Below are 21,201 nucleotides of genomic sequence, written 5' to 3'. Positions count from 1 at the left end.
TTTCATTTTCTGTTTACACATTTACTTGCCTTGCATTGAGACAAAGTATTTTGAATTAAATTGAAACAGGATTTATCCTATCAAATCCTGATAGTTGAAATGCAAACACTTCTAAAGATAGTTTAGCCTTCAAGTGACCCACAGCAGCTTGTCTGTTTCTCTGACTAATTTGGGATGTTTATTTGTCCAGCTGACTGAAACACTTGCCGTTATACTTCACCCTACAACAGCAAAAACAACCAGAGTTAGCGTTTCCTTAGCTCTGTCATTACAACTGTATTGCAGATCATAGCCTTTTACAACTGTTGTCTGGAATTATTTTTTGACTTTAATTCCATTCAAAATACATTATTTATTTCTCAGGTGGGAAATATGCTTTTTCCCCCAGAAGACATTTTGACAAGTCACACTCAGAAAACACAAGTGTGGACAATAAAATCAAGATTAGATTACAATTAAGCTGCTTTATTGCTCCGTTTACATTATATCATTAATAATGCAATCAAGTCAAAATGTCTGCTGTAAAAAAGTTAGCAAGCTGGTTTTCAAACATTAAAAATTGCATCACCTAATGCATTCAAACAAAAACAATGTAAACATCTAGAATATAAAGATAAATTAATAAAACGTAATGAATTTGTGGCTAACCTAAAGTGTCTTATATTGTTAAGACATTAAGTTATTCATCATCCAACTGTGTTTCCATCCTTACCCTTGGGTATACTAGATACAAATGAATGAAGCAACTATCATCACTGGTACTGCTGGCTTTTACATTTTTTACTCAAATATATATGATGGAAAATAAACTAATTTAAACTGCAGTCACTTCCCGTGGTGGCCGCAGGGGGCGCAGTGAGGGGGTTCACCGCCCGGTGGGACCATGGGTGGGACACGCGCAGCGGCAGCCTGCAGTCAGACAGCACCGGGCAGAGAGGAGAGCAGCCGCCGGGTCACAGGCTCTTCACTTCGGACTACTGGACACACCTGGACCGCGCTGAGATGCTGCTGCAGGGAGGACCCACTGCTGCTTATGTTGCACTTTTATTTTATTATCATTTGCTGGAGCCAACTTTGGTGCTCGCCTTCAACCTGGACACCACTCATGTCATCAGGAAGGACGGAGAGCCCGGCAGCCTGTTCGGGTTTTCTCTCGCCATGCACCGGCAACTCAGCCCGGATACCAGAATGTGAGTGTTTCTTTAAATGTACAGCTCTGTCGCATTGTTTACATTAATCTGCCTGTGATTAAAAGTGCACCTGATGACGGGACAGGTTCAGTGTAATACTCACAGAAGTACATATTAACTTTTGAAAATCCTCAACCTTATTCATTAAAAAGGTCTAAATTAAGTTTATTCTGGAAAGGAAACTATTCTGCCTTTGCTTGAGTACTACAATCATTGTATCCACTTGTTGTGATGGCAGGCATGCTATAACTTGAGAAAGTGACCTAACTATAGGAGCCCATAGTGCTTCTTGTCGTGTTTTGTTCTCATTTTCAAAAGAAGTTTCCCTGTGGTGCTTTGAATATAAAATGGTAGGAAGCCAAAAGACAACACGGGAATAAACAATGGTTATAACTGTGATGCAAATGTGCATGTAAGGTCCAACTGAGGAGGAGAGAGCAGAGCTGTAATGTTGCCACTTTAGGTCGATCAGTTATTGTTGAATATAGTATTTTAATAGACAATTTATACAAAACGAGATTCTCAGTAATAATTGGAATAAATAAAGAATAAATGATAGATTGATGGAAATAATGCTACATTTCAGCCCGAGATAGATGATAATTAAACATGTTTTTGTAATCCCAGTTTTTCTAAGAGAGTGTTTAGTGAAAGTGTTGCATTCATTTCATTTCAAACCTTTATTTATCCAGGTTGTATCCCATTGAGATCATTGATCTCTTTTTCAAGGGAGACCAAACATTAACATTGTTCCTGTTAATCAGTAATCTCTAATGAGTGTTCTGTAAAACAGAACAGACTTAGCAGGTGTATTTCCACACACCAGTTGTATCTCTAAACTGTGATTTATGAACAATACTGAGAAAGGATGTGAATGGCAAGTTAACATAAGCATCCTGTTACAGAAAGACAAATGCAGAAACGATGCATGCCAAGAGTTCCGTTTTCAGCTTGTGCCAAAAGAAGAGTAGTGGTTAAACTGCAAAGCAGCATTTCAGGGATTCCTGATGCTGCTATGTATACAGTCAATAATTTCCTTTGGCACGCCCTGTGGGGGCAGCACAGACGTCAGTGTAGTGAGCCTGTCTGGACAGCTTGCCACGCATAGTATGACGAGGGTAAAGTGAGAGGGGGTGGCATATCAAAGCCTGCGACCAGCGTGAGGCTGCATGTAAGATCTACATTGTTATCCGCTGGTTAGCCAGACAGGACCCAGCACGGATAAGAAGCCCTCATGACAGAACCTGGAGAGATTTCCCAAAGATCACATGGATTGGGTTTAACTTGTGGAATTGTATCTAAGAAGTGTTTTGACTATTGTGCAACAGAAGCTCATGGTGTAGTGAATGTTTTCAATACACCTAGCATACACAAGAAGCCTGCATCCTTAAAAAAGGCACTTTACATTTGAATTGACACGTGTAAAGAGAGTGAAAGTAATATTTGTTGAGCAAACAGGGGCTCGAAATGTGACACTGGTGTGATAGTTGCTCCTCACCCAGTAAAAGTAAGAGGAGCGTGAAGATTCACCTCGCTTACAAACTGATGAAGGAGCTGCTACAGTTTAGAGAAATCTGCCAACATCTGCAAAAGCTGCTTTTTGAGAACAGGAACAAACAGCATCATTGAATCACTCTGTTATTGTTAAGTTAGATTAGTATTAAAATAGATAGAAGGCAGCAATAGTGACTTGACAGAAGGAAATACATTTGCAACAGTATTAAATGTAACAATGCAAAAAAAGAGCTCCCAGTTTAAGAATTTGCTCGGACAGTACAACTATTCTTTAGACGTCACCTTGGGTTCTCGGGAAACTTGAAATAGGTCTTTTTTAAAACTATTTTCTGATGTTTTACAGGCTTAACAACTATAGTTTTGGTCTGGCAAAAGTTAAAAAAAGAAACGTCAAAATCTCCTGAAGCCCGAAGTGACTCTATCAAATGTTATCAAATGTTTGTCTCAAGTCCCAGACTGAGAAATCATTCAAATTATGATCACACAATGAAAAGAAACAAATAAATACATTTACATTAGAGAAGGCAAATAGCAGATGCTTTTAAATGCTTTAAAAGTGACTGAAACCATGAACCAGTCTTTCATTTCTGTCAACTCTCTGACTACTGGACAATCAACTACATCCTCACATCCTGGTTGAAACCACATTGAGTCGTTGTTTCAGTAAAGAAGCGCTCCACGTGCACGTTATTGTTACCGACAGCAGCTCCTCGGCCATGATCTCAGCTCCACATCCTCATGTGACCCTGAGATTATATCAGCCAGACGAGTCGAGTGAAAGCTCAGTAGAGCACACAGAAGTCATGAACATCCCCGTTTAACCTTTAGCTGTGAGCACATTGAAGCCATAGATGTGTCACACACTCTGCATCTGTTTTATACTTTTCTGATAGTCACCAGCAGCTGTAAAACTCTACCGGCTGTCACTGCTTACATTAATGTGGTTTTAATGAATCATATGTGAAGAGAAGGGTTATTTTGAGTGTTTTGTGAGCAACATGTGTGACTAAATAGATTAAATTCTTCCACACCGACCCTATCGACCCCCTGCCCTTCAGAGCTAAAAGCCTAATCTTCCCCACTTTACTGGAATAAAGAAAAAACTAATATTCTAATGATAAAAGTTATTTGTTATTCATATTGCTTACAACAAATCATGCAACTCTCTCAACATTGTTCCCCTAATGGCTTCATGGACAGCACAACCTCTCTCAGTCCTAATGGTGTTGTCATGTCTTCCTTAATATATTGGTTTGTGATGAGTGGAAGAAATATCCATGTTTCAACAAGAGCCTGAACATAATCTTGCAAAGAGGCAAGTGGGTGCCCCTCCATGAATAATGTGTTGGGTTAATGATGTGGATATAACATCCTCTGAATGAAACCAGAGAAAACGGGTATTTGACTGGACATGCACGGCCATCTGTGCACATGTAACCCGATAGATTAAACCCATCAGTGAATCCTTGCTCAAGACATTCCAGTCAAACTGTAGCTCCAAATATGGTTAATAAACACAGATAAAACGGGCGATTACGTTTGGGTTTTAAACTTGTGTCTTTAGTTTATATTGATTGCTTTGTGTTGAATATTCATGATATCTCCTGGGATGTGTACCCAGCCAATCACAGGTCAGCACCATCAGTGTGTGTTTGTGTGTAAACTGAAACAGTTAGAACAGCTGCAGCACTTCTTGTGTCTTTTGAGTGCACAGCTGTAGCAGCACTGGACCACATCTGTTAACACAGGCCAGTGAGATCACTGTATGTAAACCCACACCAGTCAGTGTGTGTTCCCATTTACACGGCTCTGAAACACGCTGCATGATGGGATAGGGTTTCCTACTGTAGTGAAGCTGATACTGGATTAAGGCTCTGTACAGTGCAGATGTAGTGTGCGTTTACAGTAAAGAGTACATACTGATGCTAGTTTGCAATGCTTATCTATCTATCTATCTATCTATCTATCCATCTATCTGCACGCAAACATTGCATTATTTTATCTTTCTGCCGGAAACAGACAGGATATAATACTAGACGGGCACGTTGCATGTACATTTTTAGTGTTATCCCTCAGTTACTTGCTAAATTGTATAAATGTCACCTTCCAGAGATGCTATGCTGTTAAGCTGATGATATTTCCCTACTTTACAATAACAATCTGAACCCAAAGATATTCTATGACAAAGAAAAGCATCAAATCCTGACTAAGGAAGCTCGAAACAGAAAATATTTTGCATTTTTGCTTAAACAATTAATTGATTGTCCATAGATGATTTATTGTGTAGATTGCAGTGACAAATATATGATACATATTATAGTGTTAGATTTCTCTTATTTAAACAACAGCGCCGTCAATGTATCTAATGTTCCTGCAGTTGGTAGAGCTAAAGCTGAACAGTCCACTTTGTAAAGGCTCTTGTTTGTATTTGCATTTCACTGGGCTTTGTTTAAAGAGAGGAATAGCAGTTTGGTCTTCAGTCTCACATCAGACCTCCTCAGAAGAGTCCTTGTTTAACAAATGAAGAGCCGCGGGGCCGGCCCACAGATCAATAGGTTACCGAGGGAACTGCAGAGTCACAGGGAGGAGGAAAGGGGGAAGAGGACTTCCTATCTGTCTCTTAACAAAATTCCTACACATATTGGTAAACTCAAACATGGGAGTGCAGCTTATCAATGTGACATGTGCCATATTTAGTATTTAGTTCACATTAAAGGACATTTCATACAGTGATAAAAACTCTTATTTGTCGTCCAGTTTTGACAATTTTACTAAAAATACTAGTATTAAAATCTTACGTATCTTGTCAGGCATTTTGTTTTTCGGGTAATAACAGGATAACACTGTCCTTGGTGACTGACGGATCCACTATTTTTCATTTTCAGGGTTACAGGCGCAGTTTAGCACAAAAAGTAGCACAAAATGTTTTGCCAATTTAGAGGTTCACTCAAAACTATTAGTGACGTAATGAAAAACAGAAATATATTGCTAGATAAGATGCATTTTAATTTAATCACACAAAGTAGTGGCCTTCAATTGTCAGAGGGAAATTAGCTTGTTTCTCAGTATGACTTTTCTGTGAAACCGACAGGAAATATTACCTGGTTTTGGTTTTTACCTCTTCACCTTGCAACATACTAAGGAGCTTGCAAGAGACACCTGAGGGAGTGTTACAGTTTACAATTACTGTCAGCAAGTTGTCACCCCATTTCAGGCTTTAGGATTTGCTCATGAAATGCATAATTTTTAAATTACAAATATGTCTAGACAGGAATGTCCCGGTTGTCCCTAAGTATGTATTTGTGAGGTGACATTCACCTGAACGTTCTCCTAAATTGAGATCCAAATTACGTAAAGATGCAAATTTGATTTGCCACCAGATGACATTTTTTAAACTACAGATTACCTTGAGCCCTTTTTTTTGTCAACGCTAAGATATTACAATCCCTGGTTTAAATTCACAATGATGGGCCTTTTCACATAGAGTGACAGACTTCTTTGATCATTATCTGTGTCTATAACAAGTTGAGGAACCCCTTTCATCAGATAAGCGTTGCGTCACCCGGTGATGGCTGTCACCCGGTGATGGCTGTCACCCTCGCTTGTCTCTTCATGCCTGTCGAGGCTGTTTGAGGATGTGGGTTTAGAGTTCAAGTTGAGCTCAATGAACTGACTGAAAAAGCTCCAAATTGTCTGCCTCACTGCTCCTTTGCCCTCTGCTGAAGAGAAAGGACAATAGTCCACTGTGCCGTACTGACATTTTGTTCCTTATCCCAAAATACAACAGCTCTTTGTTAGGGATGCCAGAAACTGACCATGATCAAATTCGAAAATCGGACAGCCCTTGCGAATATTAATCGATTATTCACCGCCCCCACCCCCCCGCCCCCCGCGGGAGAGAAGTATTTTTGCAGAGCTTGCATTTTACTTCATTTGCACTTGTCAGTTCGAAGTAGTTCCACGAGGAACTCTTCTTTGTTCATCTTTAGTTGTGTTGTTCTCACTGTTCTGTATATCGCCAATAAATCAATCGCACGTGTGACGGAGGGGGGGTGGGGTCGGTGTGCAGCAGGCTGTAGCAGGCAGCAGCAGTCTGCACTCTGCGCAGCCTGCGCTGCTGGCTTCCTCCAAGTTTACAGTAAAACAAACTGGTGGTGTGACCAATGGCCATTTACAATTATTAATACTATTACTATTATTAGCATTAGTCTATATGTTGGTTGAAACTAAGCCAGGAAAAAAAAGAAAAACATAAATAATAATAAAAAAATATATAAATAAAATCGAATTTTAAAAATAATTTTCGATTATGGAGACTGTAACGAATATTCGAAAAATCGAATAATCGCTGGCATCCCTACTCTTTGTACACAATCAGCTTTTCACAGGCTGATCATGCTGACTCATAGCTCCTGGGAAATATACAATCTATGCATTAACCAGAGGCAGTTGTGCTCTTTATGTTAATATCACCTTCTGAATCTCTTCTTCTTCTGAAGTACATTTTCCTGGATAAAAAAAAAAAAAGATGAAATGGTAAATATACCTGGAAAACATGACGATGTAGAATAGAGTAGAATCGTTTAATGTCATTATACAGGTACAATGAGATAAATAAATGCTTCTCCCCCCCAAGGGTGCCATCAAAACAAACAAAAAAACATCACAACACAAGACAACAAATACACGCAGCTTACAGGAATAGGAATTGTCATTACGGGCTAACACAGAGCTGAAGGTAAATGAGGTTAACCACACACACATATTCATATACTTATAGAAAATGCAAGAAGCCAACCAATTGTTGGTTCAGTGTCTTGCTCAAGGACACTCTGACACTCTCTGCTGGAGCCAGGGATCGAACCAGCAACCTTCTGATTGATAAACAACAGCTCTGCATCCCAGACTCTCACTGTGTCCAAAAGTCCCTCTACACATGACTAGAATACTGTTTAGGCAATTAGTATTTAAAAAGAAAATCAACATACTATATACACACTGGAAATGTGTGCAACATGCAGCGTCTTTAAACTTTATGTGCCGTTGAGCATATCTGATTCAGTCATGGTTACGAGGTGAACAATGCTACAACAAAAATAATTGCTTAGAATTAGTATGTAGTGTTCATTTGGACATTTAAAAAATATGGATTCAGAGCATTTTATTATTTATGTTACGATCTCCTGGTTTTTGACCTGGTTTGATCCGACAATGCCTTTCACTGGAAGCGCTGGTATGGGGTCTCCTGTTTTCCTTCATATTTATTCAACAGATCCCTCATTGTCTCACATAGAAACTATTGGGGAAAAATGCAACTCCTTTACATCTTCTGTCAAAATGTTACCAAGTTTTTCCATTAATTTGTCACTAATTTATATTGTTTTCAAATAATATTTTGCCCATCATTTTGCCTTTTTTGGACACAGAGTAGTCGGAGTAGACACAGACAGGAAACAGAGAGAGGGTAGGGGGCCAAGAAAAAACCTTATCTACCCTATTGTTCTTAGATCCTGTTGTTACTGGCGGTTATAGTTATAGAAGTATGTGCAGCACAGCAAGCTGCATGAAATACAATAGGAGAAAAATGTCAATCTAACACAAATGTCAAATTTACTGTCAATGGCTTTTTTCTACAGTTTGTCTCTGACAGACAGGCACAGCAATGAGGAAGTAAAACCAAATCCGTAACCAACAGTAGCCACAAAGTCAGCTTTGACAAAACATACCATAACAGACAGATGGCATGCTGCAAACTTTTTCTAGAAAGGAAATGCCATTTCTGTCACAGTTGCCGTTTATCTTCTCACATACATGTACTAAATTCAACAAGCTGCTGCTCGGCATCTCAGAAATGTAGAAAGAAAATGTACTGAAGGTGTAGCCGGTGAAGGTGATGACATGTTCCTATCAAGACGTAAACCTCAGCACTATCAATAATCTTAAAATGCTTCAGAAAATAAAAGTTGGAATGTATTTTCTTTCCTTCAGGCTGCTGATAGGAGCACCCAGAGCCAGAGCTTTGGGACAACAGACAGCCAACATCACAGGAGGCCTTTATAAATGTGAAATCACTCAGTCCAATAAATGTGAACGCATCCAATTTGATAGTGAAGGTGAGTTCATCTGCCTGTCTGGATACACTGTACTGTTTCCAAAAGTCAAGTAATTTAATATACAGTGCTGACATGTTTGTCTTGTTTTGCTACATTTTTAAAGAGGATGTGCGTTTTGAGAACAAGGAGAATCAGTGGATGGGGGTGACGGTGCAGAGCCAGGGGCCGGGGGGGAAGATTGTGGTGAGTCAAACTGAGCGTCTGAACTAAAAACTAATGCAAATACATCAGAAAACGCTGTTTGTGGCCTGGTAAATTCCCAATTGTACTGTTTTTTATATACATTAACCATCTTTGGGTTTTGCATTGTAATAAAAAGCCGTTTTTAAAAAGCTATCACCTTGGACTTTGAGGAACTAAGATGGAAATGTTTTACTATGTTCTGACATTTTATATACAGAACAACTACGAGTCTGTATTAGTGTTCCAAGTAACCTTCGGTCCTGGTTTGGTGTTATCTCTTATTAATGAATGAACTTGACCTCAACGGTTTTTCTGTCATTTCAGACTTGTGCTCATCGCTATCAGAGGCGCTTGTATGGGAACACCCCTCAGGAGTCGCGGGACATCACCGGGCGCTGTTTTGTCCTGAGCCAGGACCTGACCATCGACTCCAACTCGGATGAGGACGGAGGAAACTGGAACTTCTGTGAGGGCAGAGCCAGGGGACACGAGATGTTCGGATCCTGCCAGCAGGGTTTAGCTGCCACCTTCACCAAGGATTACCACTACATTGTGTTTGGAGCACCGGGGGCTTACAACTGGAAAGGTCACTAACTAGTCAAACACACCAAAACATGATGTTTCTAAAAGTCTGCTGAAAAGTATCAGATGTTGTTACCTCTCAGTTCTTTTCATTCTGAACTAAATATTTCTGCAGGTATTGTTCGAGTGGAGCAAAAGAACAACACTTTGCTGGAGATGGGAGTGTATGATGACGGCCCGTATGAAGTTGGAGATGAAAATCTATTGAGACCCGAATTTGTGCCGGTACCTGCCAACAGCTACCTTGGTGAGCATCTAAAAAACAGATGTGGCTGTATGGGGGTCACTAGCATCCTGTTGGTTCAGCGATGCACTGTTGTAACTTCCTCTGTAGGTCAAAGCATTTCTCACACATTTGGCTTGAGCAGTATGAGATCAGTGTTCACAAGTGTGTGAAAATCTGTGATGTTTCACTGAAGAAGATAAATGAACAGATGGGTCGTGGGACTAAAGTTTAGTAGACTGTTCTCACAGCAGACATGTTGTCAAACACAGGAATAACATTGAGTAGCATCGAAGTAACTGCCCGAGCCAAGCCTTCCTTAACGGTTTCAGTTCTACACATGTTGTTGCCGCTATAACAAATCAATATTTTGTTGCAAAACAGCTCTTTGAATCAGCTTTGTTTGGAATAATAAAAGATACAAGAATGAGGAAAGGTTCTCAGTTCGATTCCACAAAAAGGGGATTTTTGTTGCATCACTCTCTTTTTCCCCTTGCTAGCTATCCTCTCTCTGCTGCCTATCTGAAACAATCATACAATACAGAGGAACTCAGTTTAATTTGCACATCTAAAACTAATGAGTTGAAAGGAAACCTGTAGGTCAGGCTTTAGATTTTCTTAGAAATGTAAAAACGGACTGATAGTATTGTTACCAGTCGATTAAATGTGTAGCTGCTAAAGTTGGGCACAACAGAAACGGTAAACATTAAATGCAGGACGTGTTCGGTTAAGAGATATGTCCTTGTTGCTGCAAAAGCAAGTCCTACTAGTCAACGGGAGGAAACTGCATGGAGACGGGAGGACATTGTGAATCTGTGCAGGTGTTCACCCTCACCCTCACAGTGGGAGACAGCAGTAGGAACGGCAAAAGTGGGAAACTCATTATCCCAAATAAGGGAGAAAAAGGGGGAAAAAGAACAATGCTCTATAGTATAAAATAAAATAATTGTTTCTTATAACATCTCTGTTACTTTAGGATTCTCCCTCGATTCGGGATACAGCATCACCAGGGGGCGTGGCCTGACGGTGGTGGCTGGAGCACCCCGAGCCAATCACAGTGGAGCTGTGGTCCTGCTGAAGAAAGAGAGCGAAGTCTCCGCCAGACTCCTGGAGGAGCACATTCTGCACGGGCCAGGACTCGCATCCTCCTTCGGATACGACCTGACCGTGGTGGACCTGAACGGTGATGGGTAGGAAAAGTTTTCAACGCCTTCTCTCTTTTTCAGTATAAAATATTTTAGATTTTAGAAAAGGACCCGATTTCCTTAAAAGATCCATTTATTATAATAATGTTATCTTATTTGTTTAATGTATAATGTCCACGTTTGGCTATCAGTGGACTTAGATTTAGGAGGTTATACTCTGTAGCACACAGTTTACTTAGGAAGTCATATTCTAAATGACATTTCCAAATATGTGCCTCACTTCTTTGATCTAGATGGCAGGACATCGTTGTCGGAGCCCCTCAGTTCTACATGAAGGACAGAGACATTGGAGGAGCCGCTTACGTCTACATCAACCAGGCGGGACGGTGGGACAAAATCACTCCTGTCCGCCTGAACGGGACCAAAGACTCAATGTTTGGATTGGCGGTGGAGAACATCGGAGACATCAATCAAGATTCATATGAAGGTAATGTCGCTGGCATTTATTTGCTTAATTTACGTTTTCTTAAATTGTCAAGTAAACCTGTTTTTTCCCCTCGTACAGACATTGCCATCGGAGCTCCGTATGATGACGGCGGTGCAGGAAAGGTCTATATTTATCATGGCTCTGCAGAAGGAATCAAAACCAGCCCAGCACAGGTCGGTTTGTAGAGCTTTGTTTAAAGTGTCTGTAATTGAAGCGCCTTTTGAGCCCACTGGTTACAGCACCATGCCATATAACTGGGTTTGAATCCAGGATCATGTAATCACCCCCTCTTTCTCATTTCTACATCGTCATCTGGCAATTAAAGCCTAAAATACAAAAAAATAAATATATCTATGGTGCTTTTACTAAATCATTTGCTTACCCCTTGAAAACTGACACATTTCTAATGCAATGTTCAATGTTCAAAAAGTGAGTTATTGCAGGTTTGAGCTCTATAAGAAACTTTTCATATGTTAGAGACATTAACTAGTCTCAATCCAATTCTGTGGAAAGGGGCTTGCAAAACGTTATTTCTTATGATGTTCAATAAAGTATTTTTGCTCTAAAACTTAGACTTATTGAGTCACTGTCAAAAGTCTGAAACTCAGTTTTGTTCCCAATACTAGAGTAGTAGAATTGTACTATTGTGTTCTTCTTTTCATTACGGAACAGTTCTAATTATTTATAAAACTGTTCCTCTTCCATTACAGATCCTCTCAGGGAAAGAGCACAGCATGCGCCTCTTTGGATATTCTCTGGCTGGGAATATGGACTTGGACAGTAACTCGTATCCAGACGTGGCGGTTGGCTCTCTGTCGGACACAGCTCTGATCTACAGGTACTGTCATTATTACACATTATTAGTCAATTTGAACCCAAATAATTTGTACTATAACTTAATTTAACTTCTGTTCTTTCAGGGCACGTCCAGTCATTAGCATCAGGAGAGATGTCAAAATATCTCCACAGGAAATTGACCTTACAATCAAAACCTGTGGAAACAGCAATTGGTAGGTTTGGTTTTTCTAATATTCTTACATTTCAACAGAGCTCAGAATCCAAACTTTCCCTGTTAAAATGATTTTTTAAATGTTCTATCCTCAGCTTTGATGTGGACATGTGCTTTGCCTACAAAGGAAACCCTTCATCTTACAACCCCAAACTAAGTAAGTGAACTGGTTAGAAAATATATATACATTTTACAAATCCGAGATGTGTTCAGTTGTTCTTACACACATGCTCTCCTCACTCCTGCAGCTATCAGCTATTCTGTGGAGGCGGACGGAGAACGCAGGAAACACGGGCTAACCTCCAGAGTGATGTTCCTCAACAAATCCAGCACTGAGACAGACTACCGGTTTAACGCCACCTTGGACCTCCGCGGCCAAAACCAGAAATCATGTATCAAGATAACAGCCAAACTAAAGGTGAAAACATGTGTAGCACTTTTAACTTCTTAAATCATATACTACATGCATTTTAAAGCATAAAGATGTATTTGATCAATTATGGAGGATGTCTTTCTCTTATGTGATGGTAAACTAAATATCATTGGGTTTTCACATTTCAAATGAATGCTTAAGAAAATCTAAAAACGTTCACTTCTTTTTGACACCATGACAAAAGGATTAATCGATGCATTAGTTAATCAAGCCTTTATGTATGAGTTCACAAATTGTGACATGCATTCACATACATTTTTTGTTAAAATTGCTGCAGTGTTTTTGGGGGTAAGCAATTCAGTTTCTGCATGTATGCAACATGGTTTGCAATGACAGTAAAAGCCACAGAATATTTTGTCACATTTTTCCAACCTTAAAATTGCTGAACTTCTAAGGCAGCACTGAGGTGTCGAGACAAGATTTTAAATTTCAAAACATGCCTATAGCAAAGCATAAAGTGAAGTACTGCTTATTGTAAAGTAGTAAAGTATACTTAAATAACAAAACAAAGAAAGATGCTACAATGCCCCATACTAAGTGTCTGTTTGTGATGTGCACAGGACAACATTAAGGACAAGCTGCGGAGCATTCCCATTGAGGTGTCTGCAGAGATTGTGGGTACCAAACGACAGAAGTCAAGAAACGGCCTACCCCAACTCATGCCAATATTAGACTCCTCTCAACCGAGCAAAGAAATCATTGAGGTAAATATTCACACTACAACAGTTTTTAGTGAGATAATGACAAGATTTTCACAGTGGAGCACAGTCTGTTTATGGTTTTGTTATTTCAGGTCAACTTTGTAAAAGAGGGATGTGGAGGTGATAATATTTGCCGGAGTAATCTGAAGATGGACTACCAATTATTCTACAAACAAGGCAACCTAGAAGTGTACCCTCCATTACCCATGTGAGTAAAATATGATCCTATAACTGTCTTAAAACGAGGTGAAAATGCAGCCCTTAAATATGCTTGAAACAACCATAGTAAAAATGCTTTCAATTAAATTAAAGTGTAAAGTTAAAGCAATGCCTCGACAGACAATTACAATGAGAGTTAACACCAAGCATTGCCACAAAAAGCTCTTTGTTTTTTGGGCTACATATACTGTACGCTGTATGGTGGAGACTAAGTGCTCCAGCAACACTGATATGCAAGCAGAACCAAAACACAAGTTCAGACAGTACAACACTTGCCAGCACATGAAATAAGAGATGTGAAATACAGAGCTAAAATAGACTTTTTAAGTTCACAAGCTTCTGCTTCTCTACCTACATGTATGTTGTTCTGTGTCTGCTGGTGTAAACAGCTTTCACATGCAGTATATATTTATGTGCTTTTTATTTAAAAAAAACTCAACCTGAAGTGAGTTGAAATGTTTGTGTTGTTTACAGCAAGAACAAAGTCCCTTTGTTTCATCTGAATTACGAGAAGAAGGACTTGGCTCTGCGTGTGACAGTCAGCAACATGAATGAAGATGATGCATATGAGGCAAAGCTGGTGGGGACTTTCCCCAATACGCTGTCATATTCTGGGGTCCGGACAGAGCCTACTACGGTAAACATGACCAGGGATGGAGGGAGAACTACTTAACTACAAATACTGTCAATGACAGGACATTTTTACTCGGAGCAAGTATAATTACTTTGATAAAAGTAAAAAGTAGGTCAGTTAAAATGTCCTCTCTAAGTAAATGTTACTGTGTACCATTTATGAAAGCCAAAGGGGAGCTGGGGGATACATAACAAAAGTATTCAAGGATGATAACAATGATCAGAAGGAAGACCCAACAAATGTTATAACATATTAGGACCACAAAGGTTGCATTGACAGGTCACCATCCCACAACCACAACATCCTCCTTTAATATAGGCCTATGGTATTTTGCAACCTGTGCATACACCTGATTATCAGTTATACAACAGACTTCTTCTGGCTAACTTAACACGAATAAACCAGAAAAGAGAACAAAACTGACCGACAAAGACATTGACAAGCTACGAACACCTTGATGGGTGCAACAAGCCTCGTATAAATTGACATTTCTGACAAAAAAACATTATACCGACATGTATAAAGAATAAAAACAGTAACAGCCACTAACACACATTAAAGCAAACTGGGAGCAGCACAGTTTTGGCACCACATGTATTCAGGGCCGGCCCTGACCAATTTGCTGCCCTAGGCAAGATTTTAGCTGGCTCTCCCCCCCGCGGCCGCTTACACAGTAAATTCCAATGTTAATAAAAGCACACAGAAGCTGGATACGTTTTTACACAAATACAAAATGAAAACCTATAATTGCACACTAAAACCATTATTTCAAAAAAAGAACAATTTCACATAAACCTCTGGTTTTTACTGGGGCTGGGGCAGTTCAACTTGATTTGGGGGGGGGGTGCGCCATAGTTTATGGGCACTGTACGTAATATAGGCGTAGTTCTGTTAGTATAAGATAATAAGATGTACTTTGTTGATCCAAAATCGTGAAATTGTGTTGTCATGAAATTTCAAAAAATATATATTTTTCATTTCTAACTTTTTTTTTCTCCCCAATTTTCGGCGCCCCCGATGGGTTGATGCACCCTTAACATTCGCCTATACTGCCAAGGGCCGGTCCTGCATGCATGTATTCATAGTGCACACCACTCTGCCTTGTCTAGAAAAGAAGTGTGTTGTTGTACTCACTGGTTCAAATGTCCCTCCTTTAGTCACAGCACAATCCTCCTCACCTGCTCCAGGTTGAATGTGTCTGCTGCTCGTCCATCTCAGTGCATATAGTCAGTCCACTCGGCCTAAAAAAAAGTGTTCAAACATTTAAGAGTTAATTTAGCCTCTGCAGTCAAAGACAACAGTTCACAGAACATAACAGTTTCTCAGTAGAAGCAGAAGCAGAATACACCTGTAGGTTCAGGATCCACAACACAAGCATGTTAGCATTCAGCATATTAGCATATTTACCGGTGTTAGCCACACCCAGAATGCACCTGTTGTTACCATAACAACATGGGTGTGTTTGATTTGGATCACCTTGCGTGCCGGCCGGGTGGGACATTAAATCCGTTTTTACCAATGTCTGTATGAAATAGATGTATTACTCTGTAACAACCCTATTCGACTAGAAATGTAGCACAGTACAATACTTCAGATAAAGAAATACGTAATAATAAGAAGGGTAATATTATATTCACTAATATTTAATACACAGAAAACGACTTTGTCAGAGTAATGAGAGATTGTTTTGGGTTACTTCCACCCCTACAGTGCAGAGGAGCACTAGCGACCCCATGTGGGTGCTATGCTAATTTCACATGAGATCAAATGTTGCATCTGTCAATGGCAACATTCAACTAATTGTTTGAATACTAGCTGCAACAGACAATATTTAAATTGGTACCAGAAGGAATGGATAACCTGGATAAATACAACATGTTTGTATGTTAACACATTTTGTTAAACTAGTAACATGTAGACTGGTTGCATGTTCAAATGCTACAGATAACTACTGAATTCAATAGTTTAGGACATAAATCAGCCAATTGACAGCCATTGGCATGAAATACTATTAATGTAACAACCCAGTGTAGTCTAATTAATTTATGACTACTAATTGATTTTTGATTTCTAAGTAATACCTTCCTGATGTAACTGTAAATTCAATGTTTAAATACATCTTTTTGATCTTTTGCAGACGAAGAAGCCGATCATCTGTACAGCCAATCTGAACGGCTCTCAGGCAGACTGTGAGCTGGGGAATCCTTTTAAGAGAGGCTCAAAGGTACGACCATGTCTCACATCTTCATCCTGCCACCTAGTTGTTGTACTTCAAATGTGAGAAACTGTTTTTTTTCTTATTTTGTCACCAGGCTACATTTTACATAATCCTGAACACTGCGGCGATGACTCTTGACACTACAGAGATTGACATCAACCTGCAGCTCCAAACGTAAAGACTGCTGCTACATTTTTTTCCTGTATTTTCATATAAGGTGCCATTAACCTAAATAAAACTAATTATGTTAACCAATCTGTTTATTTTTTCCTCCAGGACTAGTGTGCAAGAAAATATTGTCCCTGTTAAAGTGAAGGCTAGAGTAATCATTGAATTTCCACTGTCGGTCACTGGGTAAGTGTGTTAAACCATTTTTCTTTTTACTACAAGTAACTCTCCAGTGACTCCAACAGTATGTGAAACAAATATTTTTGCTTGTTTTCATCAGGGAAGCCAGCCCTAATCAGGTTTCCTTCGGAGGTGTTGTGAAAGGGGAAAGTGCCATGAAGAAGGAGGAAGAGATTGGAAGTTTGATTACTTATAAATTCAGGGTACGTTTTTTTAACTGACCTGCCATTATATATCTTCTATTTTAATCACTGCTGTCAAATTCTTCTTAAATGGAATTGTGACATATTGATTTCTCCTTCAGATAAACAACTTGTGGAAGTCTTCTGTCAAAGCCTCACTTAACATTCAGTGGCCCAAACTGAACAAAGACGGTAAATGGCTTCTGTACCTGGTGAAGGTCACAGCCTCAGGACCGGAGGACGTCGTGTGCGCCCCAGAGACTGAAATCAACTCTCTCAAACAAATCCAGGCAGGTTTTTAAAACACTTTTATAATGAAATCAACCTTTGCCAGAATTCAGCCATTAATGGAAACAGTATATTTAACTAGAAGACATGTGTTTACAGGAGACCTTTTCTAGGACAAAACGTGAAATTGGAGAAAGGAAAAAAGTTGATAAAATGTCTTCACTGTCAGACAAGACAAAGGTTTTGGTGAGTAAGAATTTATTTAAACAATTTAAACATTATTGATGGTTTAAAATGTTAATAGACATATATCACTTTTTTCAGAATGTTGACAAATTGAGTATGTTTACAGTGTGGGGTTAGCACTAACTTAAGTAAAGGGTTTGTTATAAAGGTTATGATTGATGTAATCCCCCTTCCCCACAGACCTGTGACAGTGGGGTCAGGTGTGTGGTGCTGCGCTGCCCCCTGCAGGGCCTGGACGGGACCACAGTGGAGCTGAGGTCTCGTCTCTGGAACTCAACCTTTATTGAGGTAACAGGTTTGATCAGTTTTTAATAATTCTCCTCTGTGATTTGGTATGACTATTTTACCTGAGAATTTATTAATTTCTTCACTCAGGATTACGCCTCTATACCAAACATGCACATCGTTGTGAGGGCCTCGCTCGTCCTTCAGACTCAGGCTAAGAACATGATCCTGAAAACTCCTCACACTGATGTAAGCAGCTCAACAGATAACAACACACTGTTTATCTTGGTCCTAGCTCACCTGAACCTTTTCTCTTTTCCTATTTTGGTGTTTTATTGCAGGTTACACTGGCAGTGTCCCCTGAAGTTGCGGTAGCGCAGTTTACTGGAGTTCCCTGGTGGATCATACTGGTGGCTGTGCTGGCAGGCATCTTGATTTTAGCTCTGTTGGTGTTCCTGCTCTGGAAGGTGAGAAACATAGAAGTGACATCCACATGTCATCGAAGTGATACAGGATGTGAATAGGACTATATTGTGCCTTTTACTGATATCAGATCAGAAAATGTGTAGTATAACCATAAAAGATATGACAATAGGGCTGTGCGATTATGGCAAAAATCATAATCACGATTATTTTGGTCAATAATTGATATCACGATTATTAAATACGATTATTCATTGACTTTGAAAACATCCATTTATTGAACTTTAAAACAAATACAAATAATAATTTGAACAGTATCTTTTTAACTGTTGATTACCCTGAACGTATAATTCAACTGAAAAACCAATACAAAAATAAATTAAATAAATGATACATTTATATTTACATTTAAATAAATAATATCAAAAATAATAAATACCAATAAACAAGATCAACAAATATTTTGGAGTGCACTTCAACAAGCTACTAAACATATGTAAATATGATAAATACAAATAAATTAGACTAAAATAAATTAGATCAAATATGTTGCAGTGCACGGTCACAACCAAGCAAAGCAAAATAATCGTTTTTTACGATTATGTTGTTTTCGTAATTATGGCAGGCCAAAATCGTAATTGCGATTAAAATACGATTAATTGCACAGCCCTATATGACAAAGTTGTAAAAAGACAACTTAAAATATGAATTTTATCCCCTTGTTTTGTATTTTTTGCAGGTTATTGAAGAATAGTAAGACTTTTGGCTTTGTTGTGTTAATATTATTATGAATACAATTACATATTTATATTCAGTCAAAATAAGTATTAATTTAACCATTATTTTTGGACATTTCAAGACTAAACCCTAATGTGACTTTTAGTACTTGACTAAATGCTTTGTTTGTGTTTATAATAATAACAAAAACACGTGTATAGTTATCCTATAGGTTACAATATTCTGTAGATGTTCTGCAAATTGGGATGAAATATTTAGTTGTTTTTCAGGAGCCATTTGGGCATCCACACTGGACTCTCCAGATATTATATTAGATAGATAGGTACAGTAGTACTACTACTTAAGTCAATTAGATAAGTGTGATGTTAAGAAATGTTATTATTGATTCAGTTTGTATTAACACATCCTCACCCTTGCCCCCCTCAGTGTGGTTTCTTCAAGAGAGCAACTAAAGACGAATACGATGCCGCATATCAAAAGGCAGAGATCCTTGTTCAGCCCTCTGACAAAGACAAACTCTCTGCTGAGGCCTGATTTAAACTCTCTGAACAGGGGTAAACACTAGCTGTCAGCATGGAGTGTGATCAGAGCAACAACTAATGTACTCACTTTCCAGTCAATCAGCTGCAGAAAAATTCAATCAGACGCATATTGTACTGAGAGATTTACATTACAAAAAAAACGTTTACCCAAAATACGAGAAATATTTCATAGAGATGGGATTAAGGAGTCTGATGTACAATATGTGTCTCTGAATTTTGCCAAAAACTCTATGCATATTCCTACCAACAGGCTTAATCTTTTTTAACAAATGTTCTGCTCTGCAGGTACCTTCGCTGACATCGCTATTACTGCTTGGCTGTTGAATGCACCGTTCAAAAACTGCAAAGCATGCTTAACATCCTGCACATCTCTCCTCTTGTTGTTCAGTGTTCATGAATATTTCTGACATTTCTTTCAGTTTTAATGATGCATTGTGTTTTTAATCTACCTTTCCAGTGTGGATTCTTCAAGCGCTCCAAGCAAGAGGACAGCGTCCCTCGTTACCACGCAGTGCGGATCAGAAAGGAAACTCCTCCTGAGTATAAAGATGAAAAAGCCAAGCTTGATCCCTTTGATAAAAAGCAGTGGCTGACGACTTGGATCGATGATGAAAGTTACTCGTGACTCATTTTGAAGTTTGTATGATTTTTGCAGACAGGTATAACCTGAACTTTGTTGTTTTTTTTGTTCATTTTGTGATCAGGGATTTTTTTCTGAAGCGTTCATGTCTTTGATTTTTTTTACACTGTAAAGATGAAAATGTTTTGTAAGTTCTGTATATATTTAAATACTTCTGCACACTGTATATTTATTTTTTGATAAAAAAATAATCATATGCAGCCACATTTTCCTCAGTCTACACATGTCCTCCGGTAAAGGGCAAAGTTTACTACTGTTATATGCAGATGTGCTGTCTTACTGAAAGCCGAAAGTCTATGCAATGAAGGAACCGCTAGCTCAGTGCCAAGTGAATGTAAATGTTTCATGTCTCAGTACCTTCTGCCTTTTCTTGAATGACATTCAGGTACATTACCATTTCACAATAATTAACAGTGCACATGGGACCACGACCCTTAAACTCCAAGCAGGTGTTCTTTAAACTTCTGTTCTTCACTGTAGTGGCATCCACTGTGTTGTAGGTCATCACTGAAATAACACTTCTTGTTCCATGGGAGGAATCCAAAGGGAAAATGGGGAAAAGCAACTGAAATGTATGTTTGATAGATTAAATGTTTTTTGTTGAAGTATAATAAAATGCTTAAAAACTGATTGCAGCTGTTCTTTTTCATTGCCATATAAGTATTATACTTTATAACAGGGCTTTGACTAAGGATCTTTGTATTCTCCATTAATCTGTATTTAGTTTTCAGATTGATCAGTTAAGTCTACAAGCTTTAGGAAAATAGTAAAAATCACAATGTGAGTCTGCATGCTTGTATTCAAACCCAAGGATATTCAGTGTGCTTTCATATAAGAAAACAAATCCTCAAATCCATACGCCCAAGAAGGTGGAACTGTGTTAACGATAAGTTGATTTCCAAAGCAATTTGGATTTGGAATTGTCAATCTAAAGTCAATCAATTGTTTCAGATCCATAAAAGCAAGAAACTAACACA

The 21,201-nt window shown here is 38.8% G+C and overlaps 1 protein-coding gene across 2 annotated transcripts; it reads left to right on the top strand.

Annotated features, from left to right (window-relative positions):
* The first annotated feature begins 911 nt into the window (after positions 1 to 911).
* On the top strand, positions 912 to 20,854 carry itga6a (integrin, alpha 6a). 2 transcript variants are annotated; one of them, XM_034128712.1, is made up of 26 exons: positions 912 to 1,190; positions 8,694 to 8,818; positions 8,922 to 9,001; positions 9,326 to 9,587; positions 9,699 to 9,830; positions 10,783 to 10,996; positions 11,245 to 11,438; positions 11,517 to 11,611; positions 12,149 to 12,276; positions 12,359 to 12,448; positions 12,543 to 12,604; positions 12,696 to 12,865; positions 13,441 to 13,584; positions 13,674 to 13,789; positions 14,275 to 14,437; positions 16,572 to 16,658; positions 16,747 to 16,826; positions 16,929 to 17,006; positions 17,101 to 17,203; positions 17,305 to 17,472; positions 17,570 to 17,656; positions 17,837 to 17,944; positions 18,032 to 18,130; positions 18,223 to 18,348; positions 19,469 to 19,596; positions 20,042 to 20,142. In XM_034128712.1, the coding sequence occupies exons 1-25, from the start codon at positions 1,003 to 1,005 to the stop codon at positions 19,574 to 19,576; spliced, it is 3,207 nt and encodes a 1,068-aa protein (XP_033984603.1). In that variant the 5' UTR covers positions 912 to 1,002; the 3' UTR covers positions 19,577 to 19,596; positions 20,042 to 20,142. The 2 variants fall into 2 exon arrangements, with proteins under 2 accessions (XP_033984603.1, XP_033984602.1); XM_034128711.1 differs by lacking the exon at positions 19,469 to 19,596 and having other exon boundaries at positions 20,042 to 20,854.
* Positions 20,855 to 21,201: the final 347 nt, after the last annotated feature.

Source organism: Trematomus bernacchii, unplaced genomic scaffold (genome assembly GCF_902827165.1).
Source record: "Trematomus bernacchii unplaced genomic scaffold, fTreBer1.1, whole genome shotgun sequence".
Taxonomy (NCBI): domain Eukaryota; kingdom Metazoa; phylum Chordata; class Actinopteri; order Perciformes; family Nototheniidae; genus Trematomus; species Trematomus bernacchii.
Note: the sequence above shows the minus strand (reverse complement) of the source record. Positions and strands in the feature narration are given on the sequence as shown.

Bases quoted from the DNA above. Each gene is read 5' to 3' on its own strand.
- itga6a (XM_034128711.1), top strand. From the start codon at position 1,003: ATGCTGCTGCAGGGAGGACCCACTGCTGCTTATGTTGCACTTTTATTT. The intron at 10,997-11,244 runs GTAGGAAAAGTT...TCTTTGATCTAG, and splicing joins GTGGACCTGAACGGTGATGG to ATGGCAGGACATCGTTGTCG. The intron at 13,790-14,274 runs GTGAGTAAAATA...TGTTGTTTACAG, and splicing joins GTGTACCCTCCATTACCCAT to CAAGAACAAAGTCCCTTTGT.